The sequence below is a fragment of the Tremella mesenterica genome (assembly GCF_000271645.1).
Source record: "Tremella mesenterica DSM 1558 unplaced genomic scaffold TREMEscaffold_7, whole genome shotgun sequence".
In the NCBI taxonomy this organism is placed as follows: Eukaryota; Fungi; Basidiomycota; class Tremellomycetes; order Tremellales; family Tremellaceae; genus Tremella; species Tremella mesenterica.
In genome coordinates, this window is record NW_006711231.1 from 348,303 (window position 1) to 374,233 (window position 25,931).

Here is a 25,931-nt window from a genome sequence, read left to right on the forward strand (position 1 = left end):
TCAGAGAAAGGAGGTGGGGACAAATGCGATTATCATATGCAATGTACCAGTACAATCCATACGATTTGTGATCTACATTTCAACTTCAAGATAGGTATCAAGATGTATTGCCAAAACCTGATAAACTGTCTATCAGTCTAAAGTCCTGAGTCCTACATGTGCTTTTGGGGTAGAAAACCTCTGCTTAGACCAGCAGTAGAAAAAGAATCTTTTTCACTAGTGGTAGCGTCAAGAATGCCAAGGGTCATGTAAATTAGTGCGGGGTGTACGAAAGGGGCATATCCATATGGAGAAGGAAGTGAGGAATGAGGAGAACATTGAACAACCGACTCACCTGAAAAACCCTTTAGGAGTCTTAACCTCTTTCATCTGTGGTCCATTTGTCGGAGGATTAAAAGTGAAGAAATCCCCTCCTGGCATTCTAATTGGACTATCACTAATCCCCACAGACCCTTCCTTATCCTTTGTTTCAACATCACTCGTATTATCCTCTGAAAACGCAGAGGTCAGCTTAGGTGCTCTTTCATGTGCTTTATGATGAACGGATCTGGTTGAAGGTCTATTCGAAGGGGTTGGAGTGGTGATTAGTTCTGCAGGAGAGAGTGAGAGTGAAAGTTTTATATTCCCAAATCCTGTTGATGGTGTTGATAAATTAATACCTTCTTTACTTCCATCTTTATCCCCATTGTTTGTTCTGCTTCCCATGCCGGTTTCACCTGATAAATCTCGCGAGTTGGTTGCTTCTGTACCGGCTCCCGAACCAATTTTGGAATGCAGAGCACCGGGTGTAGACGTGTTGGGTATGTCTGTTTTCGAAAGTGAAGATGAGATGGAAGAAGTTTGGGTAGGTTTTGACTTTTGTATCAACCGAGGAACTGGAAGTGCATCAATCATCACCACTTCCTTTCCCTTGGGTCTTTCCGCTTTGATTTCCTTTACTTTCAAATCCTTCAATCGATCACGCAGATCGTTTCGCCTGGCATCTCGATCAAGAGCACGTTCGGCCGCTTCACGCATTTCTGCAGAAGGTTCGAACGTTACCTTGACTTCAGGCTGAGTAAAAATGAGGTGTGAGTTTGATGGGGAGAGTGAAAGGGATTTGGGACTACCATGAATGTCATTGTTAAAGGGGGAAGGACTGGAACGGGTACCGAAATGTCGAGTGGGAGTATTGAGACGCATGGAAGATATACGGTGAGACAGATCTTCAATGGTTTCTTGTCGAGAACGTATGGCTGCGTCCACGTTACGTACGCTTCGTTGGACTCTTTCAAGAGCTGGTGTACTGAGAATCAGCTCATGTTCCTTGATATTCGATGATTCATTCTCAGGAAGCAGAGCTGATCTGCGACATTATGTGAAGAAGCAGACGCGCAAGATCGTGGGGAGGAGGCTTCCTGGGTCACATGAGGTCAATTTCCAGCAGATCAAGCTGGAGTAAATAAGTCATACGATGAGACAGAAATATACGATCAAGAGTCAATATAGAAAGAACATGTACTCAAGGAAACGACCGTAACGTCAAGACATACCTTATCGAATGTCGGTCTTTCCTTTTCAATCCAGCTATCAAACTCTCCAATTCATCCAAACGATGTTCCGCATTCTGTACAGATTTACGGACTCGGATTTGAGCTTCTGATTGCTGAGGGTTGAGTTCCCGGACTTGCATGGCCGATGCAAAAGCGGGGTCCTGCCTTGCCTTAAGGAACTTCTCCGCTTGGCCAACACGCATGTCCGCTGATTATTAGCCCGTTTATTCTAATTTGACACCCGGCTTCACATGGATCGCGAACACTCAGCCTCTCTTCGGTCAACGCAACAAGTGTCACCATGATAGACACCGAGCTATTTACACTTTGGATGAGTTGAGAACAGGCTGCTATATTGGAAAGGTGAATGAGGCGGAGAACATAACAATGATTGAGAGAGAAATTGTGACGCACATCTAAGCATACCAGCTTGTAACAGTCCCAACTCAACACTAACATCACCTTCTTCATTCCTCAACGTCTCCAACCTCTCACTGAGCTGTTCTACCACATCCTTGACCTGATCCAAAGACGAGAATGGCAGTTCTTCGTAATTAGCTATTGTGTCGAGGGTCAAAGGTCCTATAGACGGTCCTGATAAAGACTTGTGGTACTTGTCTCTACTTTCAAGACTATGTCGCAACTGTGACATCAGCATCTGTGACCTATATCTGTGGCCTTCCGAACTTCCAAGCAAAGCAACGGTTGAGTAGACGCTCGGAGGATTCTGTCCCTGTAGAGATGTACAGAACGGCTGGTGATGACAGTATCAACTCACCTTGTTAAGCCCTGCTTGGAGATCTGTTATGAGAAAGTCGAGCAAGGTCGCTAATGATTCCGTTTTTGGAGGCGGTTGATCTACACTGGCTGGAATCTTGGGTCTGGGAGGGGTTTTGAAAGTCACCACTTCCCGGTCGTCAGTCCTCGACTGAGATGGAGCGGTCGGAGTGATAGCACCGGACTTTGCTAAACTGGATGATTGTTTGGTAGGTGTCTGAGCAGTGAATGTTGTGGCAGGGGAGGATGGCTTTGGGGAGAAAACAGAAGTGACTGGTTTGTCGAGAGAGGATGTGGACGGTGGGGCAAGAGGAGTAAATACAGGTTTGGCGGGAGGCTTTCCTAAGCCTAATCCCCCAAAAGGCGCCGGTTTCTCAGGAGACAAGTTCACATCACTAGCCGATTGGGGAGGGTGAGTTCCCAGGGGTGAACTCGTCCTGGTAGCATGTTTGAACACAAAGGATGGCTTGGAGCTAAGGGGCGTCGAAGTGGAGGGAGCTGGTGATGTTGATGCTGATGCTGCAGTACCAAACCCTGGGAATCCAGAGAAAAGCGAGGGCTTAGTTGATGAAGCTGGAGTTTCTGATTTGACCTGTGTTGACGGGGGTGTCGAGGAAGAAGTGGTGTGAGATGTAGGAAGGGAGAAGAGAGGAGGGTCAGCCTCTGGTGTAGATCTATGTTCTTCGGACGAGGGAGCGGGACTCAAGCGAGAAAAAAGAGAAGGCTGAGATGACTGGGAAGTTTGGTTGCTACCGAAGAAACTGGTTGGCAGTCGGACCGGTTCAGGATGTTTCAGAGGACTTTCGATGGGCGTAGATAAGTCAGGAGGAGGGACGCCTTCGTCGCCTTCGGTCTCCTCTTCGTAATCCTCTGTAGCGTAGCCGTGATCTTCATCCTCCTCCTCACTAGCTTCCCCTTCGCTGAATTCTTCGACATGTTCAGATTGCCCTTCACTGATCTCGTCCACTTCTCGATCTTGATCCTCAGTTTCGTCACTCCCTTCGAAGTCGCTAGACTCGGCAGTCGCCTCAATGATCAGCGGGTCGGAGAAGGTGGCGGCGCCATCGGGCGTCTCGATAACTTCGATAGGTGGCGAGGTCATATTAGGGATTTCTGGTGTTTCGACTCGTGGTATAGGCGAAGAAGTGGGTTCAGTAGACGTGGAGGATGGTCCGGAGGGAAACAGGGGGGTGGTAGGTGGTAATGTTTTGAACGGAGAGGGAAACGTAGTCTGTCCTTCCTGGGATGGCTTGAACGAGAATGCGGGAACAGTGAGCTTATCTGATTGTGGACCAGCCTGGGCTGCAGATCCGACGATGGGGAAAGAGTCTTCAGTCTTGTTCTCGGGGGTGGGGGAGACTGCGGGAGACGTCACTGTTCCTTCAGGGGCCGGATGCGACGACGGAGGGATGTGAGTACCAGGTTCTGGGGAGGAGGCAGTAGAAATGACCGGAGAAGTGAATAGACTCGGTTGACTCGGAGGGTCGCTCGACTTCGCAGTCTTGAATGAGAACAACGGTGTCGTTAGGTTTTCAACTTTGGTTTCAGCTTCAGGTGTCTTGAAAGAAAACACCGGTGTACTCGGCTTGGTTCCCCAACAGGGATCATGTCCTTTGCCATCTTCTCCTCCGTTTTCCCACCAGAGAGACGCAAATGATCCGCCTGTTGTGACATTACCAAAAGCACTTGCTCCTCCACTCTTCGCGGCAAACCCACCAAATCCACCTGTCGCAGAACTTGTCTCGCTAGTTCCCATCGTTTTGGCTGAGAACGCACTGAACCCGCCCGCGACATTCCCAGATCCACCACTTGAAGGTGCCTGACCAAACGCACTAGCTTTGGGTACTGAACTCTGACCGAAGCCGCTGGACCCAAAAGCTGACGCGGTGCTGGGCGCTCGGATGGTTGATGATTGGCCAAATGCTGGCGCACCACTCGACGGACTGACTGTAGTGGTGACAGGTGGTGCGGAGAAAGCTGCGGGTGTAGCGGAAGTTGAAAAAGCAGGTTTGGCTTGTGCTAGCTGGCCAAACACGCCAAAGCTGCTAGGTGTTGCGAATGCCGTACTGGGTTTGATGAAGGATGCAGTTACCGACGATCCTGATGATTTGACAGGTTGGAGTGGAGGTGAAGGTGGGGGAGAGTCATCTAGTCCACTGGGTTTACTTCGACCGCCTAAAGGTGAAGTTGGTGGAGAATCTTCCAGCCCAGGAACAACGGAGGAGGTTTCTAGTGCACTACCAAACCCTCCCAGACCGAATGTACCTTGTACAGGCGGGGAATCGGGGTCGTCTGCAGGAGTAGGTTGAGCGCCAAATCCACTGAATGAAGGTTTCGGCGGTTCAGAGGGCGGATCAGGTGGTTTGACACCGAATGCACTGTTGGAGCCGAAGGCACTGGTGGTACCTAAAGACCCGCCGGTGCCAAAAGGAGTGACGGTCGGTTTGCTTGTTCCTGCCGTACTGGAACCGAAAGCTGAGGTACCAAAACCGAATGCGGGAGCACTTGAGGCGCTTGGCTTTGGACTACCGAAAGCCCCAAAGCCTAGTGAAGTTGATGCAGGGGTGCCAAAGGCGGGAGAAGGGGAGACAGATAGTTGAGAAGGTTGACCAGACGCCGAAGGTGTTGAGGCTGATGTCTTCGGTGATCCAAACGCTGGCGCGCCAAAGGCTACGGGAGTGGAGGACTGACCGAAGGCTGATGGTGTGACGGACGGAGCTGATGAACCAAAGGCTGATTTACCAAAAGTTGCGGGGGTTGTGCTTTGTCCAAATGAAGTCTGTCCAAAGGCGGGAGAAGTGGATTGGCCAAAAGCCGGAGATGCGAACGCAGTTAGTTTTGAAGATGTTCCGAACGCTGAGGGTGTTGTTGTAGCGAATGCAGTAGGATTGGAAGGCGTGCCAAATGCTGAAGCTGTTGCAGTAGTTGACGTAGCAGTAGCAGGCTGCCCAAAACTTGACGCCCCAAAGGCCACAGGCTTGGTCGGTGTACCGAATGGCGTCGTTGTTGAGGTTTGACCAAAAGCTGTGGGTGTAGTACTGGCTGGTTGAGGGGACCGCGTAGGTGTCGCGGGAGAACCAAAAGCAGACGAACCGCTGCCAAATCCACTAAATCCGAATGTGGATTTGACTTCTGTCGGCGGCATTGGAGATGGAGCTGAGGTCATTTGCGTCATCGATGCGGTATCGAAAGATGAAGAGGATGCGATGGCTTGAGATGTGATCATGCCTGGATATTGAGGAACGTCATCGAATTGTATGTCGAAGGACACAATGAAGCCTTCTTGACTATACGCCAACAGTCTTGGTACAGGAGATAGATCTGGCTTATCTTCGCCCGCCACTACACCCCTCCGGACGACCTTCTGACTGGTCAGATCCAGTGCCAGCCCAAGACATGAAGTGTCCTCTGTCAAACCTTCCTTTGCAGCGGGCATGATACCTCTGGCTGTTTCCTCAAGAATCAACACTTCCCATTTTGGAGGTTCCTTCTCTGCAGCGTATTCTCCACGCATGACAGCGATTTCAGAAGCCAAACCGGACATCATAAATGACAGATGTCGGGTTTTATCTCCCCAACTAGATAATGAGACAAAATGTCGATGTGCGCCAGACCGCCCTGGCACACCCATCGAGTTCAGAGGATCGAAAAATTTGGTGTATGTGAAGTTCGATTTCTGACGGTGTATGATGAATAATTCGAGAGGGTCGTCGGGTAAAGCACCGGAGGATGCATAGCAAACGAGGAAGAGGTCGGTCTCGAGCCAGTGAACGAAAGTCGGACGGAATGAAGGATCAAGATCGGGTGGAGAGGGAATGGCAGCTTTCTCGACGCCTTCAGGAGTGTACTGAACTAGAGTGCCTGATGTTGTCCCGCAGACCATTTGTTTGCCTTTGACGGACCAGCTTGCTGTGGTGTCAGCTCATTCTCAGTTCGCAAGAAGGGACACGGACCGCAAGTGAATTGTCCGGGTAGAGGAGCGGACATCTGGCAGGCTTCGATATCTATTATCACAAAGCCTTGGTCGGTCAAGAGGAGAACGTAATGCGAGAGGGCCTCATTTGCCGCAGGAGGGGAAGGATTTGGGATAACGTCTGAAAGGAGTGAGGGTATGTTTGAGGTAAAAATGTGATATGGATTCGTCTGGGATGTCAGCCGAATAAATGGTTAGCTCCTGTTCCTGCTCACGTTACCATTCACAGCATCCATTAGCCGCCAGAGAAACAGCCCAGACCCATCGGCGGTGGCTACCACTAGCCTTGTCTCGTCCATGGCCAATCTTAGGGTGAGCTCCTTTCATGGTCGATCAAGCCACGTACCTGATCCATACAGGTCTGGCATGTAATGACAGTGTGACCAAAGGCTCACACACAGGGCTCGCATCCTTGGCCGCCCCTTCCAGCTCTTTGTGCACATCCTGCAGACGATGTATCTTCACATCTGCCAAGTCAGCTTTGGGTCAAGTGTGATTACTGCACAGCTGACCGGAGTTGCTGCCGACTATCAGCAATCCTAGTCCATTCGATACGGCAATCAAATTTGTGTGTTGAGGCAGCCCATTCAGGTCCACCTTGTCCGACACTCTGAGATTGACATCGTGGTTGGTCTTGACCAACTTGAGGTACTGCTCGTCAGCTTGGGGTTTTTACTCGATGGTCGGGATCTCACATCGACGTCAACTTCGTCTCCTTCCAGCTGCGTAAAGCTAGGCCCTGCTGAGTCATCCGACTCCATAGCCAATGCCCCGAACGAGTTACCGGAGAACATGATGTTGTATGGAAGGAAGAAAAGGTCTGCCTTCGCGTCTGAAAGTGAAGGAAAGTGTGGCCGCCACTTTCAGCGGAATCAAATTTTGGTCCCGTCTGAACAAAGTTCCCACAAGAAGTTTTCCCAAATTCTGTGTCCTTCACTACTTGTACCCAAAGACCTATACTCAACATGGCAAAGGGTAAGAATCATGACCGAAAGGCCAACCCGGGATTTGGCAAAGTCAAGTCAAAGTCGGGGAGTACAGGAGAGTTCAATCTCAAAAGGGTCAAAGGTTTGTTTCGCTAGGTGTTCCGACGAGGTATGTGCTGACGCCCCAGGTGAAAACTTTTATCGCGATGCAAAGGGAGCTGCGAGGGTCAAGATGTTGTCTGGTGGGAAAGCTGTGAGGGATAAAGATGGAAAGATCATCCAGGCCGCTGCGTTTCAGAAAGGAGAAGATGAGGCTAAACCTGGCCGTATACAGCCTGATCGCAGATGGTTTGGTAAGTAGTCTCCCATATCTCGTAGCCTACATCATATGTGACCACCGCCGCTGACACTCAGGAAACACTCGGGTCATCAGTCAAACAGCCTTAGATCACTTTAGGACCGCTCTCAGTGCTCAGAAGGCTGATCCATACTCTGTCCTCTTACGTCGTAACAAGCTCCCTATGGGATTGTTAGAAGATGAATCTGCGGCTTCAGGCAAGGTACATTCAGAATACGTCAATAAAGTGATCAGCTTACACTCAGCGACCTCATATCGTCGAAACAGAGCCTTTTTCAAATACTTTTGGTCCTAAAGCCCAGCGGAAACGCCCTCGGCTTGACATAGGTACCATTGAAGAACTAGGAGAAACATCGGCTGCTGGTGCGGCTGCAGAGATTGACGGTGAGTATCTCTATCTCAATTGAGAGTGGTGTTGATCGAGTCAGAAGATGCAGTTGTCGACCCCGCTGACGCTTACCATCCAACGACTTCGACGGCTCGAGAGCCCATCTATGCTAAAGGCACTTCGCGACGAATATGGGGGGAACTGTACAAAGTGCTCGACTCGAGTGATGTGGTTATACACGTCCTTGATGCTCGAGATCCTTTAGGCACAAGGTGTAAACCCGTGGTGGAGTATCTGAGAAAGGAGAAAGCCCACAAGCACCTGGTGTACGTGTTGAACAAGGTGGATTTGGTGCCTACTTGGGTGACTGTGAGTTCACTTCGCCCACCCTCATCCATGTTGTATTCTTACACATCTGTTTCCTCTTCACCTTTATTCTTAAGACCAAAGTGACATCGCAATCTGTCTCTGAACGTCTGCACCTGGATAGATGAACGAACACCCCACACCACCCTCCAGTCAAGATCATATGCGCGCTTCGGCATTTCCCACGCACATGATCTGTTACGAGAGTGGAAGATCAAGGCAGTCCCGTTTTGCCTCTCCTCGGAACCTCGTCTTGAGCTTTCTGAGGATCATGTTGTCTCCGTTCTGGGGGCAGCTGGGGTTTTGGGATTTTGCTGTAGACCTAAAGAGTTGGGATCAGGACCGTCCAATGGACACGGTTGTCGTTTTGATCCCTTGGTTTGAGGTCAAACATTTGTACTTCCATGCTCCGTCAGACTCTCACTGGCTTGCCTTCTCGCAAATTAGAAGACATCTATCGGATGCTGATGATACAGGCCCGTTGGGTCAAGCATCTCTCTCTATCCGCCCCAACCATCGCCTTTCACGCATCAATCAACAATTCCTTCGGTAAAGGTTCCCTCATTCAACTTTTGCGCCAATTCTCCGTCCTTCATTCCGACAAGAAACAAATTTCCGTCGGATTCATCGGTTATCCCAATGTAGGAAAAAGCAGCATCATCAACACCATCAAGAAGAAAAAAGTATGTACAGTCGCCCCCATACCTGGCGAGACGAAAGTATGGCAATACATCACTCTCATGCGACGTATATATCTAATCGACTGTCCTGGTGTCGTCCCCGTTTCTGTCAAAGACTCCGACACGGACACTGTCCTCAAGGGTGTGGTCAGGGTTGAAAATCTTGCTACTCCTGCGGAACATATCCCAGCTATGTTAGAAAGGGTCCGACAAGAGTATATCGAGCGAACGTATGGATTAGAACACAGGGATGAGGGATGGAAAGGGGAAGAAGGGGCTGCCGTGTTGTTGAGTGCGATAGCGAAGAAAAGTGGAAAATTACTGAAAGGTGGTGAACCGGATCAAGAAGCTGCAGCTAAGATGGTACTGAATGATTGGATCAGAGGGAGAATACCATTTTTCGTTTCTCCCCCAGATACGAAGATAGAGAAGGTGGGAGAGGAGAGAGTTACGGATGAACATGAAGGAGAGAGGGAGGTGATGGAAGCTCAAGAGAAGGCGTTGGGTAAGATCTTAGGACAGAGAAGGGTGAAAGGGGTGGAACAGCCCATAAAACAGATCGTGACGGTGACCAAATTCCTGGCAGAGGATGCGAGACGAGAGGGAGAGGATGACGAGAGCTCAAAAGAGGAGGTAGATCATGTGGGTGACACGGAGGAGGTGGACGACGAGAGCCAGGATGGTGGTGAGGGTGATGAGGAGGAGGATGAGAATGGTGACAAGGATGAAAGTATGGAAGATGATGAAGAGGATGAAGATGACGAGGAAAGTGAAGAGGAAGATGGACAAGCAGATTTAGCATGGGAAGATATCTTCCCTGCTGACCCTTCCACTTTACCTCAAGAATCAGAATCGGATGATGACTCTGTTCCTGCTCCATCAACTGACAGAAAAGGTAAACGGAAGGGTGAGTTGTCCAGTAGCCCTTGTTGATGAGACAGGATAAACTGATACATAGCTGTGACACGTGATGCGGAAAGTGATGTTGAAGAAGAGGAGGGTCAGGTTGAGAAAAAAGTTAGGATGACGACGAACAAGAAGAAAGCTAGTAATTTCTATACTACCGCTGTGAGTATAGCTCATTCGTCTCTCTCGTCTCCCCCTTCTTCATTCTCCTTCTCTTCACCGTCTACCTCATTCTCATTGCTTCTACAAACTACCTCAAATGCCCTGATCTGCTCTTCATCCCTGTCTGATGTGTGCTTCTATCTTCCCGTACCTCCATTGTTCGTCAGTGTCTGCTCAATCAGCTGACGAGACAGAATGTCAAGAACAGGAACAGGGAGAGAAAGATACCTAAACCAGGTAGTGAGAAAGAACGACCCCGAGGATCTAAGGGTAAAGGGATGAGACGAAGATGATGTCCTCTTCTGACCTTCTATCACCTTCATTCTCCTCTCCTTTCCCCTTGGACAAGTCTCAGCCCACTCCTTGGTCGTCCATCTCTCCTCTTTCCTCTCGAATAGTTGTCCACATTTCCCCGGGATGTAAGTCATCCTTTACGTCTACTCTACTGGTGCATCATCAGCGACGGTGAGCAGTGGAGACAAAGCAGATCATAAAAAGGTTTCGTGAAGATGCATGTCATGAATCATAATTGTATAGAATGAAAATTCGGCCAAACTAATTCTTCCACCAAAGTTTTCCTCACTACATCACTTATGAACCTTTCAACTTTACCTACATTACGCAAAACATGAGAATCTTTATCACCTATCTCACTTTCTATAATTAATGAAGGTAATATTTTTTGACCTATAGGTATTGATGTTTTCCCTCCTCCTCCTCCTCCTCCTCCGTTGATGTCTCCTCCGACCCCTGTCCCACTTAACCCAACGATATCGATATCTTCATCAACAATACAAACATGGACTCTATTTTTTTCCGAAGAAAAAGCCAAAACTACATCCGCATCTAAGGTGAAACCCACTATACTTAATTTTAAAGGTAGAGACATGAACCCCAAAGAAGGGTAATTGACTTGAAGAGAAGTTTGGAGTGTTAAGACGAGGTCGGAATTATGATGAAGATGTAAATGTAGTTGTAGACTTGGTAATGAGGTAGGAGGGGATGGTAATGGATGTGTTGGTGGAGATGGAGGAGGGGAAGTGGTGGGGGATGTGTGGTGGTGTTGGTGGTGGTGATGGTCATGAGATCTTAAAGGGTGAGTATGGTGATGATTATTTTCATGGTGTGAATGATAGTGAGGATCATGATGGTCGGTATGAGATTGATGATGGTCGGTATGAGATTGATGATTGTCAAAACGAGGTTGAAGATCTTGGTCAAGATGAGAATGAGAATGATATCGTGAATTCGGATGTACAGGTAGTTCAAAACGATGAGAAGGATAAAAGTCACCGTTCAGATGATTCATTCTCTGTTGTTGTTGTTGTTGTTGTTTGGTATAAACTTCTCCTTGTTTTCCAAATCCAGATAAAGGTCTTGAGAACCCAGATATACTAGCACCCAACCCTACAGTCCCAACACCAACACTACCTCTAGGACTAAAAGAAAAGACGGATCCTTCTTCCAATTCCATATCTAAATCCTTATCCATATCCCCATTTCCATCAATATTTCCATGAGGGGAATCATCAACTAAATCTTGTAATCGCATAGTATGTTCGACTAATTCATACTCTTCTCCATCTAATCCAGATATAATCTTTTTCTGTCCAATCATACCTTCACCATGATGATCCATCACGTCCAGGGGAGGTATCCGTTCATGGTTTATTCGACCATTTATGGGTGAGAGTAAAGGTGAAGAATCATCTTCGAAAGCTCTACAAACATCTCTTATATCTCGAATTTCTACATAAGGTCCAGTTGTACCGAATTTCAGATCAACGATTTGAATTGGACCTATGAAACTTGGTCGAGATAAGGAAGGGGAAGAAAGTTGTCGGTTGAGTAGGTTTATGAGGATGGTTGAGAAGTCGAGTGGGGAAGGATCGGAGAGGAGTAAAGACCAGTTGATATCTAATGACATTTCATGTTTTTCTGTTATTGTTTTGGTATAGCTGGTAGAGTTTACTACTAGTTACTAGCTACTACTACTGTGAGCTCGGAAGTACTTGAGTGAGTTGTATACTTGTTCGCTAGAGGAGGGAAGGAGAGTGAATTGCCACGTCATGTACCTCGGTTCCGATAAGTTAAAGTTGGAAGGTGCTAAGTAAGTGAACGAGCGAAAAAGTAACAACATCTTACATATCTCTGCTTTCGATTTCGACCTACTCTACTCTACTCTGGGTATATCGTCCATGTCGATCACCTCATCTATATCGACTAGTCGATAGAACCTGTAAAGGTGAAAGATCGCGGTGTTACCAAAGGGTCAAGCCCACCGGCAGGTCTGACGACCAATCTATTCGAGTGACAAGATGGTTTCCACAAATATGCGATCTCCCGTATCTTCAGATCCTGATAGATGGATAGAACTTGTATGTTTTTTTCTTTTTGACTTCCATCTTTTTCGAATACATCTCCCCTCACATCTTTGTTCATCACCTATCCCGTATTCACACAGTCATCATTATCTTCTATCTCGAATTAGTCCGGTCGATAGGCACCGCTACTCCCGTGCGATCCCAAAATCCAAGGTCGACAACCCAACCGGGAGGTGCGATGCAATACATGGATATCATAAGTCGCGTGATTGGTTCATTGGTGGATGTTTTACAGGTGTGAACTGAAAATGTTGATATTCAGATACGTCAATGTAAACCCCTTCCCGAACGTCAAATGAAACTTCTCTGTTCTCGAGTACGCGATTTATTATTAGAAGAATCCAACGTACATCATGTCCAAAGTCCCGTCACTGTTTGTGGTGATATACATGGACAATTTTGGGATGTTTTAGAGATTTTCAGACAGGGTGGTGAATTACCAGAAACTAGTTATATTTTCATGGTGAGTTATTATATCCTTTTCCCTATATCACCCTACCACAAATCTTGTATATCAGGAAACACCTTCGTTTCTCTTCAAGGGTGAGAGAAGTCATACGAGGCGTCATAAGAGGAGTCATATAAATTTGGGGGAGACTCAGAATGAAGAGTAGGAACCGTGTGGAAAAAGGTATCCAGCATGAGGTCAACCCTCATCTTGAGAAGAAGATCGGGATCATCGCGAGATACATGTGTGACAAAAGAAAGAGAGGAGCTCACTCACAGGGAGATTTCGTCGATAGAGGTTATTATTCATTAGAAACTCTTACTTTACTATTAGTGTACAAAGCTAGATATCCAGACAGAGTGACATTGTTAAGAGGGAATCATGAATCTCGTCAGATTACTCAGGTTTATGGATTTTACGGTGAGTTGCTTCTTTTCTCCCATTTCCCACGTTCCCCCTTGAGGACATGATGCGCCATGGAGCTTCGACTGTATTATTCAAGAAGAAAACTAAAGATTGTGGTTATGAAGTTGACTTGAGACTGAACTTCAGACGAATGCATGAAGAAATACGGGAATCCGAGTGTTTGGAAAGCTTGTTGTACAGTTTTTGATCATTTAAATCTAGCCGCCGTGAGTGTCGTAATCTCCATCGACCCTCTCCTCAGCCTGATGTGTCGCATGCATATGTTTCAAGGACGAAGACTTGGTTGACAAGGGTTGAAATCAAGGGCTAAATCAACAGATCATCGATACTTCCATCCTTTGCGTTCATGGTGGGTTATCACCCGATATACGATCAGTGGATCAAATACGGACAATCCCAAGAGCTCAGGAAGTGCCTCATGAAGGAGCGTTTTGTGGTGAGTGGTGTCATTTTGTCTCAACATCGAGTCTTTTAAGGACTTCTGTACTTGGTCTAAGAACCGTACATTCTGTCGCCATATGTCCACTATGATTGTTATGCTCTTTTACCGGGGCTTCAAGATCGTGAATCGGGGCGGACTACATGTTGTGGTCCACATAAATTCGAAAAACACTGACCATAGACCTGATGTGGAGCGATCCAGAGAATGTGGATTCTTGGGCTGTCAGTCCCAGAGGCGCAGGATGGTTATTTGGTAGTCAGGTGACTGCAGAGGTACGTATCTGATTCCTTTACTGGTCATCCAGAGTCTCTTTCCCTAGGTTTCATCAGGATTCTGCAGGTACAACATAAACTCAGATACGTAAAACCTCATCCACTTGCCCACACACCCTCTCAACGTCACCATCCGAGATGAAAACATGTTCCATCTTGACATCATGGACCTTTTTCCAGCAGAATCTGACTTGACCAATCAACGGCTGGGACGCAGGAAAATGGATCGTTTAACAGACCTCCTGACTTCCAGTTCAACCATATCAACGCTCTCACTCTAATAGCCCGAGCACATCAGTTAGTGCAAGAAGGTTTCAAACACATGTTCGATGGATCTCTCGTGACGGTTTGGTCAGCACCGAATTATTGTTATCGATGTGGTAATTTGGCTAGTATAATGCAAGTGGACGAGAAAGGAGCCACGACGTTTAAAGTGTATGATGCCGCAGAGGAGAATTCGACTGATCAGAGAAATCCAGCTTTGAGGAGAATGGTGAGTTTCTCTTCCCCCTCTAACAATATACTTATTTCCTCGTGGACACAAAAGATGAGTGTGATAAATAGACAAGGGACTGATGTTCAGGCTGCACAATCATATTTTGTATAACAGCATGTATAGCATGATTCACCAACTCCGGATGTATCACCATCTCTGAAATAATGACCACATTCGCAATATCATAAGTACAGTTTAAGAAGACCCATCAAGTAAAAACACTTTACATCAAATCTTCTGCGACCGGTCTTTTCTTCTTCCGTTCTTTTACCTTCTCCCCCATCTTTTCTGGAGGAGCTATGAAAGCTTCTTCCCTCTCTGACTTCTTCTTCTCCGCTTTCTCTGCTTGTTTCTCCAATCGACGTTTCTTCTCTAATGCTTCGCGTTCTTTCGGTTTCAAGAAATATTCTCCAGAAGCCATTTGAAGATCTAACTTTGATGGTTGTTGAGGTGGAGGGAAAGGTGTATATATTTTCTTCTTTGGTTTCTCCGTTGTTTTCAGTTGAGATGATTGAGACGATTCATCATTCTGTATGACGATAGCATTTGGATTCGTGTTGTTCAATTGGGGATGAGAGAGTTTGGCATTTTTACGAGCTGTTTTTTCTGAAGTTTTCAAATGTCGTTTTTGGAATTCTACTCGTGAGCCAAAATCATTCGTATAGTTTAGATCCAAGATCCAGATCGTTTGTTCCATGGTGAGGAGGATCGTGGCGATGATAATCGTGGTGATGATGATCGTGGTGCTGATGATCGTGGCGATGATAAATGGACTAAAGATGATGATGGGCGGAGAAGAAGGGGTATTGAGAAACAGGGGGAAGATAAGACTTACTAGGTAAGAAACGATCCCAATTTTCATTAACCAATTTTGGATCTTTTGCTAATTCTCGTCGTATCATGAGTTCTTTAATTCGATAAATCGGATGTATGTTGTTCATACAATCAACTATTATACGTCTTACTTCTTTCAAACCTTTGTAGGAACCCATAGCGGAGACTGTGTTGCCTTGAACTAGGACGTAACATTCGGTGAGTAATTCGATTGCCTAGACATCAGTGAGGATTCACAATGTGAGAGTTTCCGGCATCAGGAACCGGATCAATATGATAGAAAGCAGAGGAGGAGATGAACCGGTCCAATACGACATAATGCAGGGAAGATGGATAGGAACAATAATCTAGGAAGCACGTAAGATGGGCTTTGACGAGAAGATGGATGGACAAGTGACAATGGAAGAGATGGGTGAAAAGGGCGATGAAAGGCACATTGAGCATAAATATGTAGGTTGGAGAAGGAAGTTGTTGGGGGAAAGAGAGGAGAATAAAAGTGGAAGGAGATGAGAGAAATGACGTCTCACTTTGAGAGTAGATCCGTTTGGACCGAGTATACGAGCCCGACGTTTAACAAAACGTTCTTTATTTCTAACCAAACCACCAATTGGTATAACGTCACATGCTATGTCATCTTGTAAGATCTTATATACCTTCACATAAGCGACTTTTCTACCTATCCTGTTCGATCCCCGTCTCGTCCTGGCAACATTCCCATTGTTCGTCTGGGATATACAGTCATTTTGAAACCTTGAAGCAGACCGTACCTCAAACCAGCGTCGTACACTGGGAATATTTCCAAAGACTTCTCTTACTGAAGGGGTCGTCTGACTGATGGGACGAGATGACCTAAAAAGAATCCATTGAGAAGGCAAGAGATCACTCAAGCGAAGTGAAAATATGAGACATGTGAATGAAGATCAACTGAGAAATGAGATGGTCGAGAAGAGAAAAATTTACCTGAGGAGGATCAACACCTCTAGCCAACAACTTTAACATATCTCTTCCTTTCAAAACGACATAAGGATCCCATGTTTTACGTGTAGTTTTCACTGTCATTTTACCTTGAACAAGATCTAATTCGCAATCCAGTTCGACGGTCTTGAGCTTGGAGGTGATTTCTCCCCACCATGTCCGTAGTTTAGGTTCGCGATATTTAGGAAAGAGTAAAGAGAATGAAGATTCTTCTGCGAAAGGTGTATGAGATGTAACGGGGGGTGGAGGGAATGGGTCTATCTTCCAACTATACCTTAGCGCTTTCGTCTGGGGGTATATGAAATCACTCACTGATCTATGTCATCTGTATCCCATGCTACTTGTTAGTATACTGACGATACAGAGGAAGAGGATTGAAGACGGACGTTTCTCTTTTCTATGTCTCTTGTTTTTTGGAACTTCGAGCTGCGTCGGGTCTACCTCGTCATCGTCAACAGCCCGTTTTCTAGAATGATCCTTTTTGTTTCTACTGGAGGAATCTGCTGAGCTCATATCGAGTCTATGCTGTATGGGATGGGGTGTATAAGTAGCGTATAGTTGAGAAGTTTGTGTCATGAGCTCAGGCTAAATTTGCTCTGAGATTTTTGCTTCCGTTTCTCCTCAAACTTCCTTAGGTGGCCAAAAGATCATTCCTCCTCAAACTTGTCAATCTCTTGCTTTGACCCACTGGCCACTGGAGACCATTGATACGACAGCTTAGGAGGAACTCAAGATCGCTCATGACTTCAAAAAGAACATGTCATCTCCAGAATGGACGACAGTCCTACCTAAACGCAAAGTCATCTCACCCATAAACGACCCTCGTTCCTCCCCCGCCTCTGCAGCTCTTGACGAGAACGGACTGGACCAGGATGGGTTCAAGAAGGTTTTGACAAAGAAGGAAAAGGGGAAATTGAGGAAGGTGGAGAGACATAAGCCAAAGTTTCTTTTTGATCAGAACGGTTTGAGGAATGGTAGAAAAGTTGGAATTGTAGTAAGTTTCTCCCTCTCAACTTCTCGAAAATGCCCCTCCTACCAATGAGAGAGTCGTGTTTTCCCGTTACATACCTCTACATTGTCATTTCAGAAAGAGAGAGAAGAGGTAGAGGATAGAGAGTTGAGCTGATGATGTCAGCACATACGAGATCTTGTCCTTTACATCACTGCAGATGCTCAAAAACCCAACTGGATATTCGCCCAGGTCAATCAGCTCGTTTCCATTCAAGAAGATAAGAGCTGAATGGCAGAACCATTCTTACATTCAACATACTGTCATTCTTCTGGTCCCTGGTCTTTTACCCGAACACCTTGGTATTCCACCTAGCACCGCACTTTCTAGTTTACCTTTTCCTCTCGTCAATCCGGCTTACACCGAACAGGGTCTACCTCCCAGTAAAGTCCCAATGATGGATACCATATTCATGTATGGTATCCCCACTCGTGCTCCTGGAGATCAACGAAGACTGTTCTCAGTGTTCAATACTTTATTAAACAGTCCTTTGCCTGATCATCTTCGAAAACAACGAGAGAAAGAATCACGAAAACGTGTTGGTTAGTCGACTATTTGCTCGTGTGTGAGTGATGGGCTGACGATGCAGAAATGGCAAAAGTCGATGGGAGGACATCATTACTCTACCTCATGACTCCTGGTCAGATGGCGGACAACGATTATCCCCTACCCTCGTATGTGCAGAGGACTGACAGAACCACTCTACCACACTTGGAGACACTTGTTGAGAATATGGCCATGGCTGGGGATGAGATTGGTATTGCCCGGACGACCATTACTTCCTTTCCTCCACGGGACAGCCAGACAAACGGCAGTAGGGTGAATGATGATCAAGACGGATGGGTCGAAACGCCTCAAGCGATGAGTCCTCCATCCGATGGGCGATATCCAGTCCTGGCGGTGGATTGCGAGATGGTGTGTTGATCTGCATTGCCATGATGGAGAAAAGAAGCTGACGTCATAGGTCGTAGCGGGCAAAGAACAAGTTCTCGCCCGGGTCTCCATCGTTGATGTCGAAACTGATTCTGTCATCTTTGACGAGCTTGTCAAACCTCCCTGTCCCGTGACCGATTACCGTACTCAGTCAGCTTTCCCCATGATTTCACGCGCCGTCCCAGCTGACCGACAGATGGTCAGGAATCACCTCTGCACAGCTAGAATCCGCAACTCATACACTCTCCACTATCCAAGAAGCCCTCATATCCTCTGACTCACCCATAATCACTCCCCACACTATACTCTTGGGTCATTCTTTGGAATGTGACCTCACCGCTCTCCGTCTACGACACGCGCTATGTATCGATACTGCACTTATATTCACACATCCACGTGGAGCACCTTACAAGCCAGGGCTGAAGTGGTTGACACAGAAATGGTTAGATCGGGAGATTCAAGGAGGGACGAAGGGACATGATTCCGTCGAGGATGCCAAAGCATGTGTCGATCTGCTGAAGTTGAAGATGGCCAATGGTGGGCTTTTCTCCTTCTGTCTGTGATTACACTCTGACGAGTCACTTGTGTACATCGATGTAGAAAACACTACTGACACTTAGGCCCTGACTTTGGTAGTTTCATGGACACCACAGAAAGTATCTTTGAAAGGATAGGAAGATATAGACGTCATACTGAGGAGACACCGCCTACGACGGCGGTATGCGATAATAATGTCGGACCACGTCATCCAGGTAACAAGGCAACAACAGCGGTCAGTTGCATAGGGGATGATGATGTCGTCAAAGCCATAGGAGAACAAGTGAAGACTCATGATTTTGTCTTTGGGAGATTATTGGAGTTGTCACATGTTCAAGGGTGTAAGTCCACTTATTCAATCGCGAAACTCTCCCATGGACTGGCCTTTTTTGAAGGACGTACTGATGATCAGGGAACCGAGATACGTCTTCAGAAATTCCCCCGTCAGAGACCGTCGATGAGGATTCGGCACTTTCAGAAGCTTTAGAGAACTTCAATAATCGCCTAAACACCCTTCACTCTTCTCTGCCACCCGATACCGCTTTCATTCTCATGACTGGCCACTCCAACCCTTTACCTATGTTGCAACTATCAGAAAAGAGGCAAAAATGGGAACGACTCGTCAAAAGTCTTGGGAATATCGATGATGTTCCCAAAGACGAAAGATGGATGTTGGAAGATGACCGAGAGTTGGAAAGTGCTGTAAGTCAAGCAAGGGAAGGGATGGCGTTCTTTTGCGTCAAATAACCAGGTTCAATAAATGAGGGGTATGGTATTTTGACTCATATGTGGGGTGAAAGGGGAAGTGAGGGATGATGATCTTGTTGTATAGTAAAACGAGCATGTTCATGGGCAAGACTTCATATGGTAAGTCTAATAGACTCATTCATTTTCTGACTTAACGTGGAAGGCCGTCAATGACCCAGTACCCAATGGAAGCTGACTGCATGAAACTGATCTCGACTTGGAGAGCGAAAGCAGTGGATCCCAGGTACAAAGCGGCACTGACTGATATCGCTGCCGATCGGAGCTGAACATACCTCGTACAGTACGAGTACTTAACAATGACGATGAGCGATTCACCGTGGGAAGGAAGATCTGTGGGTGAGCCATTTCCTCGTTTTCCCATCATCTGAATTCTCCTGACGCCCTGATCCGTGTCTTGACATCATTCACTACAATCACTCACCGTACTCATATGTGACCGAAAGAACTTGTCACCTAATTGCTGCTCGATGTGTGTACGTTGTCAATACTCACAGGAGAACCGATGATTCACGTGCAACGTCGAAAACTTCTCTTATCTTCGAGTCACTCATCCACGAATTCATCGTCCTTGATGGGTGGGGCGAATGCTATTGCCAATCGACCGAGATCACCTGCCGACGCTCAAGCGAAGGCTGCTGCTCACCCCATTCTGACTCATCGAGATCAGGGCGCAGAATGTACTTATCTCGATGGACTCCCAACCCACTTTTGGCCATAACTCATTTACTGTTAGTGTACTCTTCGTATCGTCCACAGCCCTATACGGCGAGAGGCTGTTCCAAAGTGGTTTTCAAGGTCCCTCATATATAAGCAAAGTCGAGGTCTCGCGTCCGAGTCTAGCTATCAAATCGTACAAATCTGGCGACAATCCGAAGACCACAAGTCATCTCGCAAAAGACCGGGACGACACTTAGGAAAGAGCCCCGACGAGAACGAACAAGATGAACGACATGATTAGTCCTGTTCCTTCTGACGACGACACGAATGGTAAGAAAGAGAAAGAATTCAAATCGGATGAAGGATCTCAAGAGGTCGACAAAGAGGTGATGGTATTACCTGTCGAGCAGGGGGAAGATAACAAAATAGATGTGCATACCCATTTGTGTGAGTTTCCCCTTCCGCTGTCTATCGCTACGTCATGCCAAATGTCACTCCACTCATCGGTACTTCGCATTCTCTGTGTGTGTCTGACCCTCGGCTTCCATAAAGAACTCGGTCAATCAACATCGAGAGGTCATGAGCTGACTCACAGACGATGGCTTGCAAAGGAATATGGAACAACGTCACTTGCAGATGATTGCCTTAGCTGGGACGGTCGGTGTTGGTCAGTCTACTCTCACCCGGAGCGTCATTCCAGATCACTTTCATTGCCGGATCATACCGGGATTATTCGTATCTTCAAGCGGGCAGTGATGTGTGACTGATAGTATAGGATTCTTCCTAGGGTCAGGAAAGGCTATAGCTCACGGTGGACCTGTGGGAGCTCTGTTAGCTTATATGCTTATTGGCTCTGTATCGTATTGTCTTTGTGAGTAATCTGCGTCAACTGATTTGTCAAATGAGATTGATGAGGTAGTGATGTCAGTCGGGGAGATGGCAGTGTATGCTCCTATTTCAGGAGGGTTTATTCATCTCGTATGTTGAACCTGTTCCCCTGTTCCCCCCCCCCCCCCCCCCCCCCCCCAAACACACACACACATTCGCCGCAATTGAGGAAACTTCTACTCAAGATGAAATTTCTAGAGTTGAATAGATAGCTTGTTGTTGATGATCAGGTCGAAAGATTCTTCAACCCCTCTGTCGGTTTCGCCATGGGATGGCAGACCGTCTATTCAGGAATCATCACCGTGCCCAATGAGATCATTTCAGCTTCTATACTCATGTCATTCTGGGACGACGGTGAGCTGAACGTCATTGTTGTGGGACTCAGCTGAGAGAAGCTTTCCCTGTTGGAAGACAAGCTTTGTACCTCACGCTCCTTGCCATTTGTTGCGCTTCCGTCGTGAGTTATCTTCATCCTTAATTAGTTGATCTTTTCAATATTCCATAACCACGCTCACAATCGAAATGCTTTCCTGACTGAGAACGTCCCGTCATGATTGTCATGATTGTGAAATATGTATCAAAGAAATAGTTTGCCCGTCTGGGCTTCTTCAGAGGGGACAAGGGAAAGATGTTGATGGCAGAACTTCCTGGGCGTACGTTGGTTCGGCGAATCCGAATTTATCTTCGCTTGCATCAAGATCGCCTTAATTGTCGGTCTGATATTGGGAGGTCTCATAGTGGACTTAGGTGGAAGTCCTTCTGGCGATAGGATCGGTTTTCGATATTGGAGGAATCCTGGTGCTTTTGCGGAATATCATTATGCGGGAAACCTTGGCAAGGTGGGTATGAAGCGAATTCTACCTTCTTCCGTCTTATCTACACCTCTGCTTTGAATCGTTCGTTCCGAGCTTCGATTCTTCAACCGCTTGTTCCCTTCAACATCATTTCTTGGACTGCACGATAGATCTGATGAGGCAAGAAGAGGTCTAGTAATCACAGTACATGACTCACTTTAGTTCCTCGGCTGGTTCACCGACTTGTTACAAGCTGCCTTTTCGTTTTTGGGTATGGAACAAATAGCTGTGGCTGCTGCAGAAGTAAAGAATCCTCGAGTTTCCGTGGCCAAAGCTTTTCGTAGGATCTTTTACCGAATATGTTTATTCTATGTGATTGGAATTTTCATCGTTGGGATGTGAGTCAACAACTCTTTAATCCTGCTTTTCTGGAATCCCTTCACACACAACTGAATTGACATGTCACTCTGCTACCTTTTCAGTCATGTGTTACTAGCTTTTATTGTATCACAGGGTTGATGGATGCGCTTATCAGACCGCTGACATCTAGGTTAGTGCCATATAACAACCCCAAGCTTCTTCAATCGACCGGTACGGCCGCATCATCCCCTTTCGTACTCGCTTTCAATCTCGCCGGTATCAAAGTCCTTCCGTCCATCATCAACGCCGCTGTCCTCACTTCAGCCTTTTCAGCTGGAAGTTCAGCTCTTTACCTTACTTCACGAATGTTATACGGTCTCGGTCTTCGTGGTCACGCTCCAAAGATTTTCGCAAAGACGACTAAAAAAGGTCTTCCGATAGTTGCTTTAATGACTGTGACGTTGTTCACTTCGTTGTCGTTTATGCAATTAGGAGCAGGAGGTGAGACAGCTCTGAATTGGTTATCTAATTTGAGTTCTTTGTGAGTCAAACGTTTGTGACTTCATTATCTTTCTTTTGCTTAATGCCCCAATGATTTAGGTCAGACGAATTAGTGATCTGCAATGAGAATATGCGAGGAGCGTGAGAATATTTGGTGGAGAGGGTGTTAAGGTAAAGTGATTAAGCTGATGATAGATCCGGTTTTATCAATTGGTGCACACTTTCAATCACATTTCTACGGTTCAAAGCTGGTTGTGAAGCACAAGGAATTGATAGAACGAAATTTCATTTTTGGAATAGATATCAACCATGGCCGGCATATTGGGTCATCTTTTGGTGTATTATCGTAAGTTTGGATTTTCGACTTTCTGCGTTTTGTATGACTTAGATCCCTATCAACTCTTCCTATATTCTTTGTTTTCTTGATTCTCTCTATGGAGGACGGTTGACCCACATAAGTACTCTACTCACTGTGTGATTCTCATGTCAAAGATTTATGGGTAGAGGATGGAGAGATGGGCCACTGAGGGGAAGGAGAAAGTGACTAACACCCAGGTAATCGTTTTCAACGGTTGGGAAGTGTTCACCAAAGGCGGGTGGAACACTTCTAATTTTATAGTATCATATATTAACCTTCCCATATTTTTCTTACTCATCCTCGGATATTGGTTCATTAAACGTCCTCGTCATCTTCATTCGGCCGAATTGGATTTCGTGTCAAATATTCCTACCGATGCGGAAGTTTCGTACGAAGAGCCTCCCCCTAAGAATTTGTTCTATAAAGTATGTAATTATCTCTTCACTTAGGGTCTAGTGGCTCGTGTGGGACCGTGTTCAGGCAGGGTGGGGATTCACTTCATCCCTTCTCTTTCTTCGATGAATGGATTGAAAAATACATTTTGTACGTTGACGTATGATATTGTTCATGTTTCGTCTATAGGATATCACAGAAACGCTGACCATGTCGTTCTTCAAATGTTTGATTCTTGATACAACCTGTTGCTAATGAACCCTTTCCACTTGGATGACGAGACATGGTATTCTAATCTGCGATCAATCATCCGCATGTCGGACCAAACCCCCCCATCCTTCTCTCACCCATTCTCCAGCATTCTCAGCCATCGCCCTTTCATCAATGTTCGCCATCCTTACGGCCCCTCTAACGTCTGGATCATCTCGGACAGCTTGCATTTGTACCGGTGAAAGCTCCCCGGGACGTGTAGACTGCAGAGCAGGGTGTTGAGAGACGGCCGTACGTGTTAGAGAAGCCAGACGAAGGGTTGAGCTGGTGTTGGATAATATAGGTACGACGGATGAGTAAGGGGATGGAGGAGGGAGGGGTAGGGATATGTAAATGAGAGGGAAGAGTAGTAGGAGAAGGGTACGGATAGTATGGATGGTGGTATGCAACTGTGATGTCAGTTTCATTCTGATGTTGTCTGTATATCCTCTCCTGCTTTTCATCGAAGGCTGGACATGTCCTGAAGGCAAGTCACCTAGAGAGAAACGCGTGGTACTTGCGTCATATGGACATATCAGTGGTTCTATGACTCGAGTATGATGAGAAGCACACGAGGATATAATAGCTGGATGGTTGGTGACATGAAGAGAAGACCCCTCAATCTCGTACTCACATGTAAACAATCCCCATCTATTATCCGAATCTCCCAACCCCATCTCACTCCTAATTCCATTACAGATCCTATTCCCAAAACCCATCCAAAACTCTTTCTCCATCTCTTTCCCCTTTCTCCAGCATCTTTACCCGTAATGACTCCCAATCCCAATAAAGCAACCACCACCAACTCCCCCACATAAGGAGCCATAACTCTCGGTAGACCATAAAGGATGTAATCGTCCGAATGAAGACACCATTCACAACTCATAATCTCATGTCCGAACCTTGTGTAAAGAGTACGGAAATCCATATCTCTCATTCGATCGAGTAAGACATGTCCGGCTGATCGGTAGTTCTCTCCTGTTATGAGAGATGTAGAGTCAAGGGATGTTCGTAGACCGAATGCGCGTTCAAGGATGGAGTTGGGGACGGTGATGGGAAGATAGTGAGTCGTGAAAATGTCATAAGGTAGGAAAAAGAGATGAGTGATTTGATATATCGTATGTGATAGAAGAAAGAGTTTGAGGGAGAGAGGAAAAGGAGTGGAAGCTCGTCGAGGAGCTCGAACTGGTTTTCGAGCGAGAGATAAGAGTCGAGGGAGAATGGATGGACCAAGGATGATCAGTAAAAAGGTGAGAGGTGTTTGATATGTCTTGAAGAATGATAATAGTAACATTACGAAAATATATCAAAGTAGTAAGATGGAACGGAGAAAGAGAGGACTCTGATATGATATTCCCATCCCCACTTGCCGTCGTGACACCCCTTCTTACCAAATCATCCAAGAAAGAGTCACTAACTCCTTGAGCCATGTTGTGCTCTCTCTAGATCTTCATGCAAATACTCAGAAGCCCTGTAAATAGTCATGGCTATATTATGACATGCTTGGTCGCAACTGACTCCGCAGCTTAACTTCATAGCTGTTTCCCGCTGAATAGTAGTAACGGCTTCAAGCGACTGATTGTCATCACGGTAGAAATCGCGAACAGTCTTGAAATCTTCTAACACCATCAAGAGGAAGTCGGGGTCATGAAAGCGCTCTAAATACTTACTCCACATACCCACCCCTGGCACAAAGCTTCTGGGAAGGCCCAGGCCAGGCTTCCGCAAAGTGTTATACACCTGTTCAAATGCCCTCCAGATGGTGGTTGACCTAGGTTCATTAGGCAGGGACAGCGATTGTGAGCTAGGCTGAATACGAGTATGAGTACTGATTAAAGATGGCGTAGTGAGTGGGGCAGGCCCCAGATCCTGAGTGTCTGCTGTTGAGGCAGCTGGACGGCTTGTCCGAGGGCCAGAGGTCGCGCTACCCTTCCTGGCGGATGAATGGACTGGATCAAAGTGGACACTACTACTGGTGGATGGACCAGACTTTCGAACTGCGCCATCATTTGTCGTGGTAGGTTTGGTGTTTCTCTTACTTGTGTTTTCACTTGTCCCAGAGATATTGATAGGAAGTATTGGTCGAGTGATCGTGTTACCACCTTCGCGTTTCTCTCCCCCAGAAGTATCGATGCCGAGTATTGATGGACTGATGTTGCTACCACCTCTTATGTCTTCTACCCCATGGGTATAGACGAT

The 25,931-nt window shown here is 46.5% G+C and overlaps 8 protein-coding genes across 8 annotated transcripts; 4 read left to right on the forward strand and 4 right to left on the reverse strand.

Annotated features, from left to right (window-relative positions):
- Window positions 1-10: 10 nt before the first annotated feature.
- On the reverse strand, window positions 11-7,076 carry TREMEDRAFT_74106 (uncharacterized protein; the record flags this gene model as incomplete). Its single annotated transcript, XM_007005485.1, has 10 exons — window positions 11-125; window positions 335-1,285; window positions 1,533-1,740; window positions 1,947-2,175; window positions 2,311-6,218; window positions 6,263-6,452; window positions 6,498-6,588; window positions 6,629-6,749; window positions 6,795-6,933; window positions 6,978-7,076. 10 exons carry the CDS (start codon window positions 7,074-7,076, stop codon window positions 98-100), a joined length of 5,964 nt encoding a protein of 1,987 aa, XP_007005547.1. The 3' UTR covers window positions 11-97.
- A 171-nt stretch (window positions 7,077-7,247) lies between these two features.
- TREMEDRAFT_31855 (uncharacterized protein) lies at window positions 7,248-10,301 on the forward strand (the record flags this gene model as incomplete). Its single annotated transcript, XM_007005240.1, has 9 exons — window positions 7,248-7,350; window positions 7,397-7,561; window positions 7,623-7,768; window positions 7,812-7,954; window positions 7,975-8,263; window positions 8,737-9,582; window positions 9,646-9,851; window positions 9,921-10,008; window positions 10,203-10,301. The coding sequence occupies 9 exons, from the start codon at window positions 7,248-7,250 to the stop codon at window positions 10,299-10,301; spliced, it is 2,085 nt and encodes a 694-aa protein (XP_007005302.1).
- Window positions 10,302-10,531: 230 nt separating this feature from the next.
- Window positions 10,532-11,935, reverse strand: TREMEDRAFT_31766 (uncharacterized protein; the record flags this gene model as incomplete). The annotated part of the gene is made up of 3 exons (XM_007005227.1): window positions 10,532-10,695; window positions 10,768-11,096; window positions 11,583-11,935. The coding sequence occupies 3 exons, from the start codon at window positions 11,933-11,935 to the stop codon at window positions 10,532-10,534; spliced, it is 846 nt and encodes a 281-aa protein (XP_007005289.1).
- A 406-nt stretch (window positions 11,936-12,341) lies between these two features.
- TREMEDRAFT_69090 (uncharacterized protein) lies at window positions 12,342-14,587 on the forward strand (the record flags this gene model as incomplete). Its single annotated transcript, XM_007005486.1, has 8 exons — window positions 12,342-12,386; window positions 12,655-12,855; window positions 13,119-13,260; window positions 13,393-13,472; window positions 13,585-13,702; window positions 13,889-13,980; window positions 14,234-14,473; window positions 14,564-14,587. The coding sequence occupies 8 exons, from the start codon at window positions 12,342-12,344 to the stop codon at window positions 14,585-14,587; spliced, it is 942 nt and encodes a 313-aa protein (XP_007005548.1).
- A 112-nt stretch (window positions 14,588-14,699) lies between these two features.
- On the reverse strand, window positions 14,700-16,798 carry TREMEDRAFT_31674 (uncharacterized protein; the record flags this gene model as incomplete). The annotated part of the gene is made up of 6 exons (XM_007005221.1): window positions 14,700-15,112; window positions 15,312-15,525; window positions 15,838-15,963; window positions 16,271-16,553; window positions 16,598-16,622; window positions 16,672-16,798. 6 exons carry the CDS (start codon window positions 16,796-16,798, stop codon window positions 14,700-14,702), a joined length of 1,188 nt encoding a protein of 395 aa, XP_007005283.1.
- Window positions 16,799-16,974: 176 nt separating this feature from the next.
- Window positions 16,975-19,511, forward strand: TREMEDRAFT_44456 (uncharacterized protein; the record flags this gene model as incomplete). Its single annotated transcript, XM_007005298.1, has 9 exons — window positions 16,975-17,279; window positions 17,421-17,486; window positions 17,533-17,836; window positions 17,884-17,972; window positions 18,099-18,209; window positions 18,259-18,377; window positions 18,424-18,764; window positions 18,848-19,105; window positions 19,177-19,511. The coding sequence occupies exons 1-9, from the start codon at window positions 17,043-17,045 to the stop codon at window positions 19,509-19,511; spliced, it is 1,860 nt and encodes a 619-aa protein (XP_007005360.1). The 5' UTR covers window positions 16,975-17,042.
- A 962-nt stretch (window positions 19,512-20,473) lies between these two features.
- Window positions 20,474-23,539, forward strand: TREMEDRAFT_63071 (uncharacterized protein; the record flags this gene model as incomplete). Its single annotated transcript, XM_007005368.1, has 11 exons — window positions 20,474-20,636; window positions 20,785-20,856; window positions 20,965-21,060; window positions 21,109-21,167; window positions 21,308-21,431; window positions 21,473-21,534; window positions 21,719-21,916; window positions 22,094-22,269; window positions 22,422-22,772; window positions 22,928-23,078; window positions 23,288-23,539. The coding sequence occupies 11 exons, from the start codon at window positions 20,474-20,476 to the stop codon at window positions 23,537-23,539; spliced, it is 1,704 nt and encodes a 567-aa protein (XP_007005430.1).
- An 827-nt stretch (window positions 23,540-24,366) lies between these two features.
- On the reverse strand, window positions 24,367-24,900 carry TREMEDRAFT_18302 (uncharacterized protein; the record flags this gene model as incomplete). The annotated part of the gene is made up of 1 exon (XM_007005201.1): window positions 24,367-24,900. A coding segment is annotated over one exon (534 nt), but the record flags the coding sequence as incomplete, so codon positions are not given.
- Between the last annotated feature and the right edge of the window lie 1,031 nt (window positions 24,901-25,931).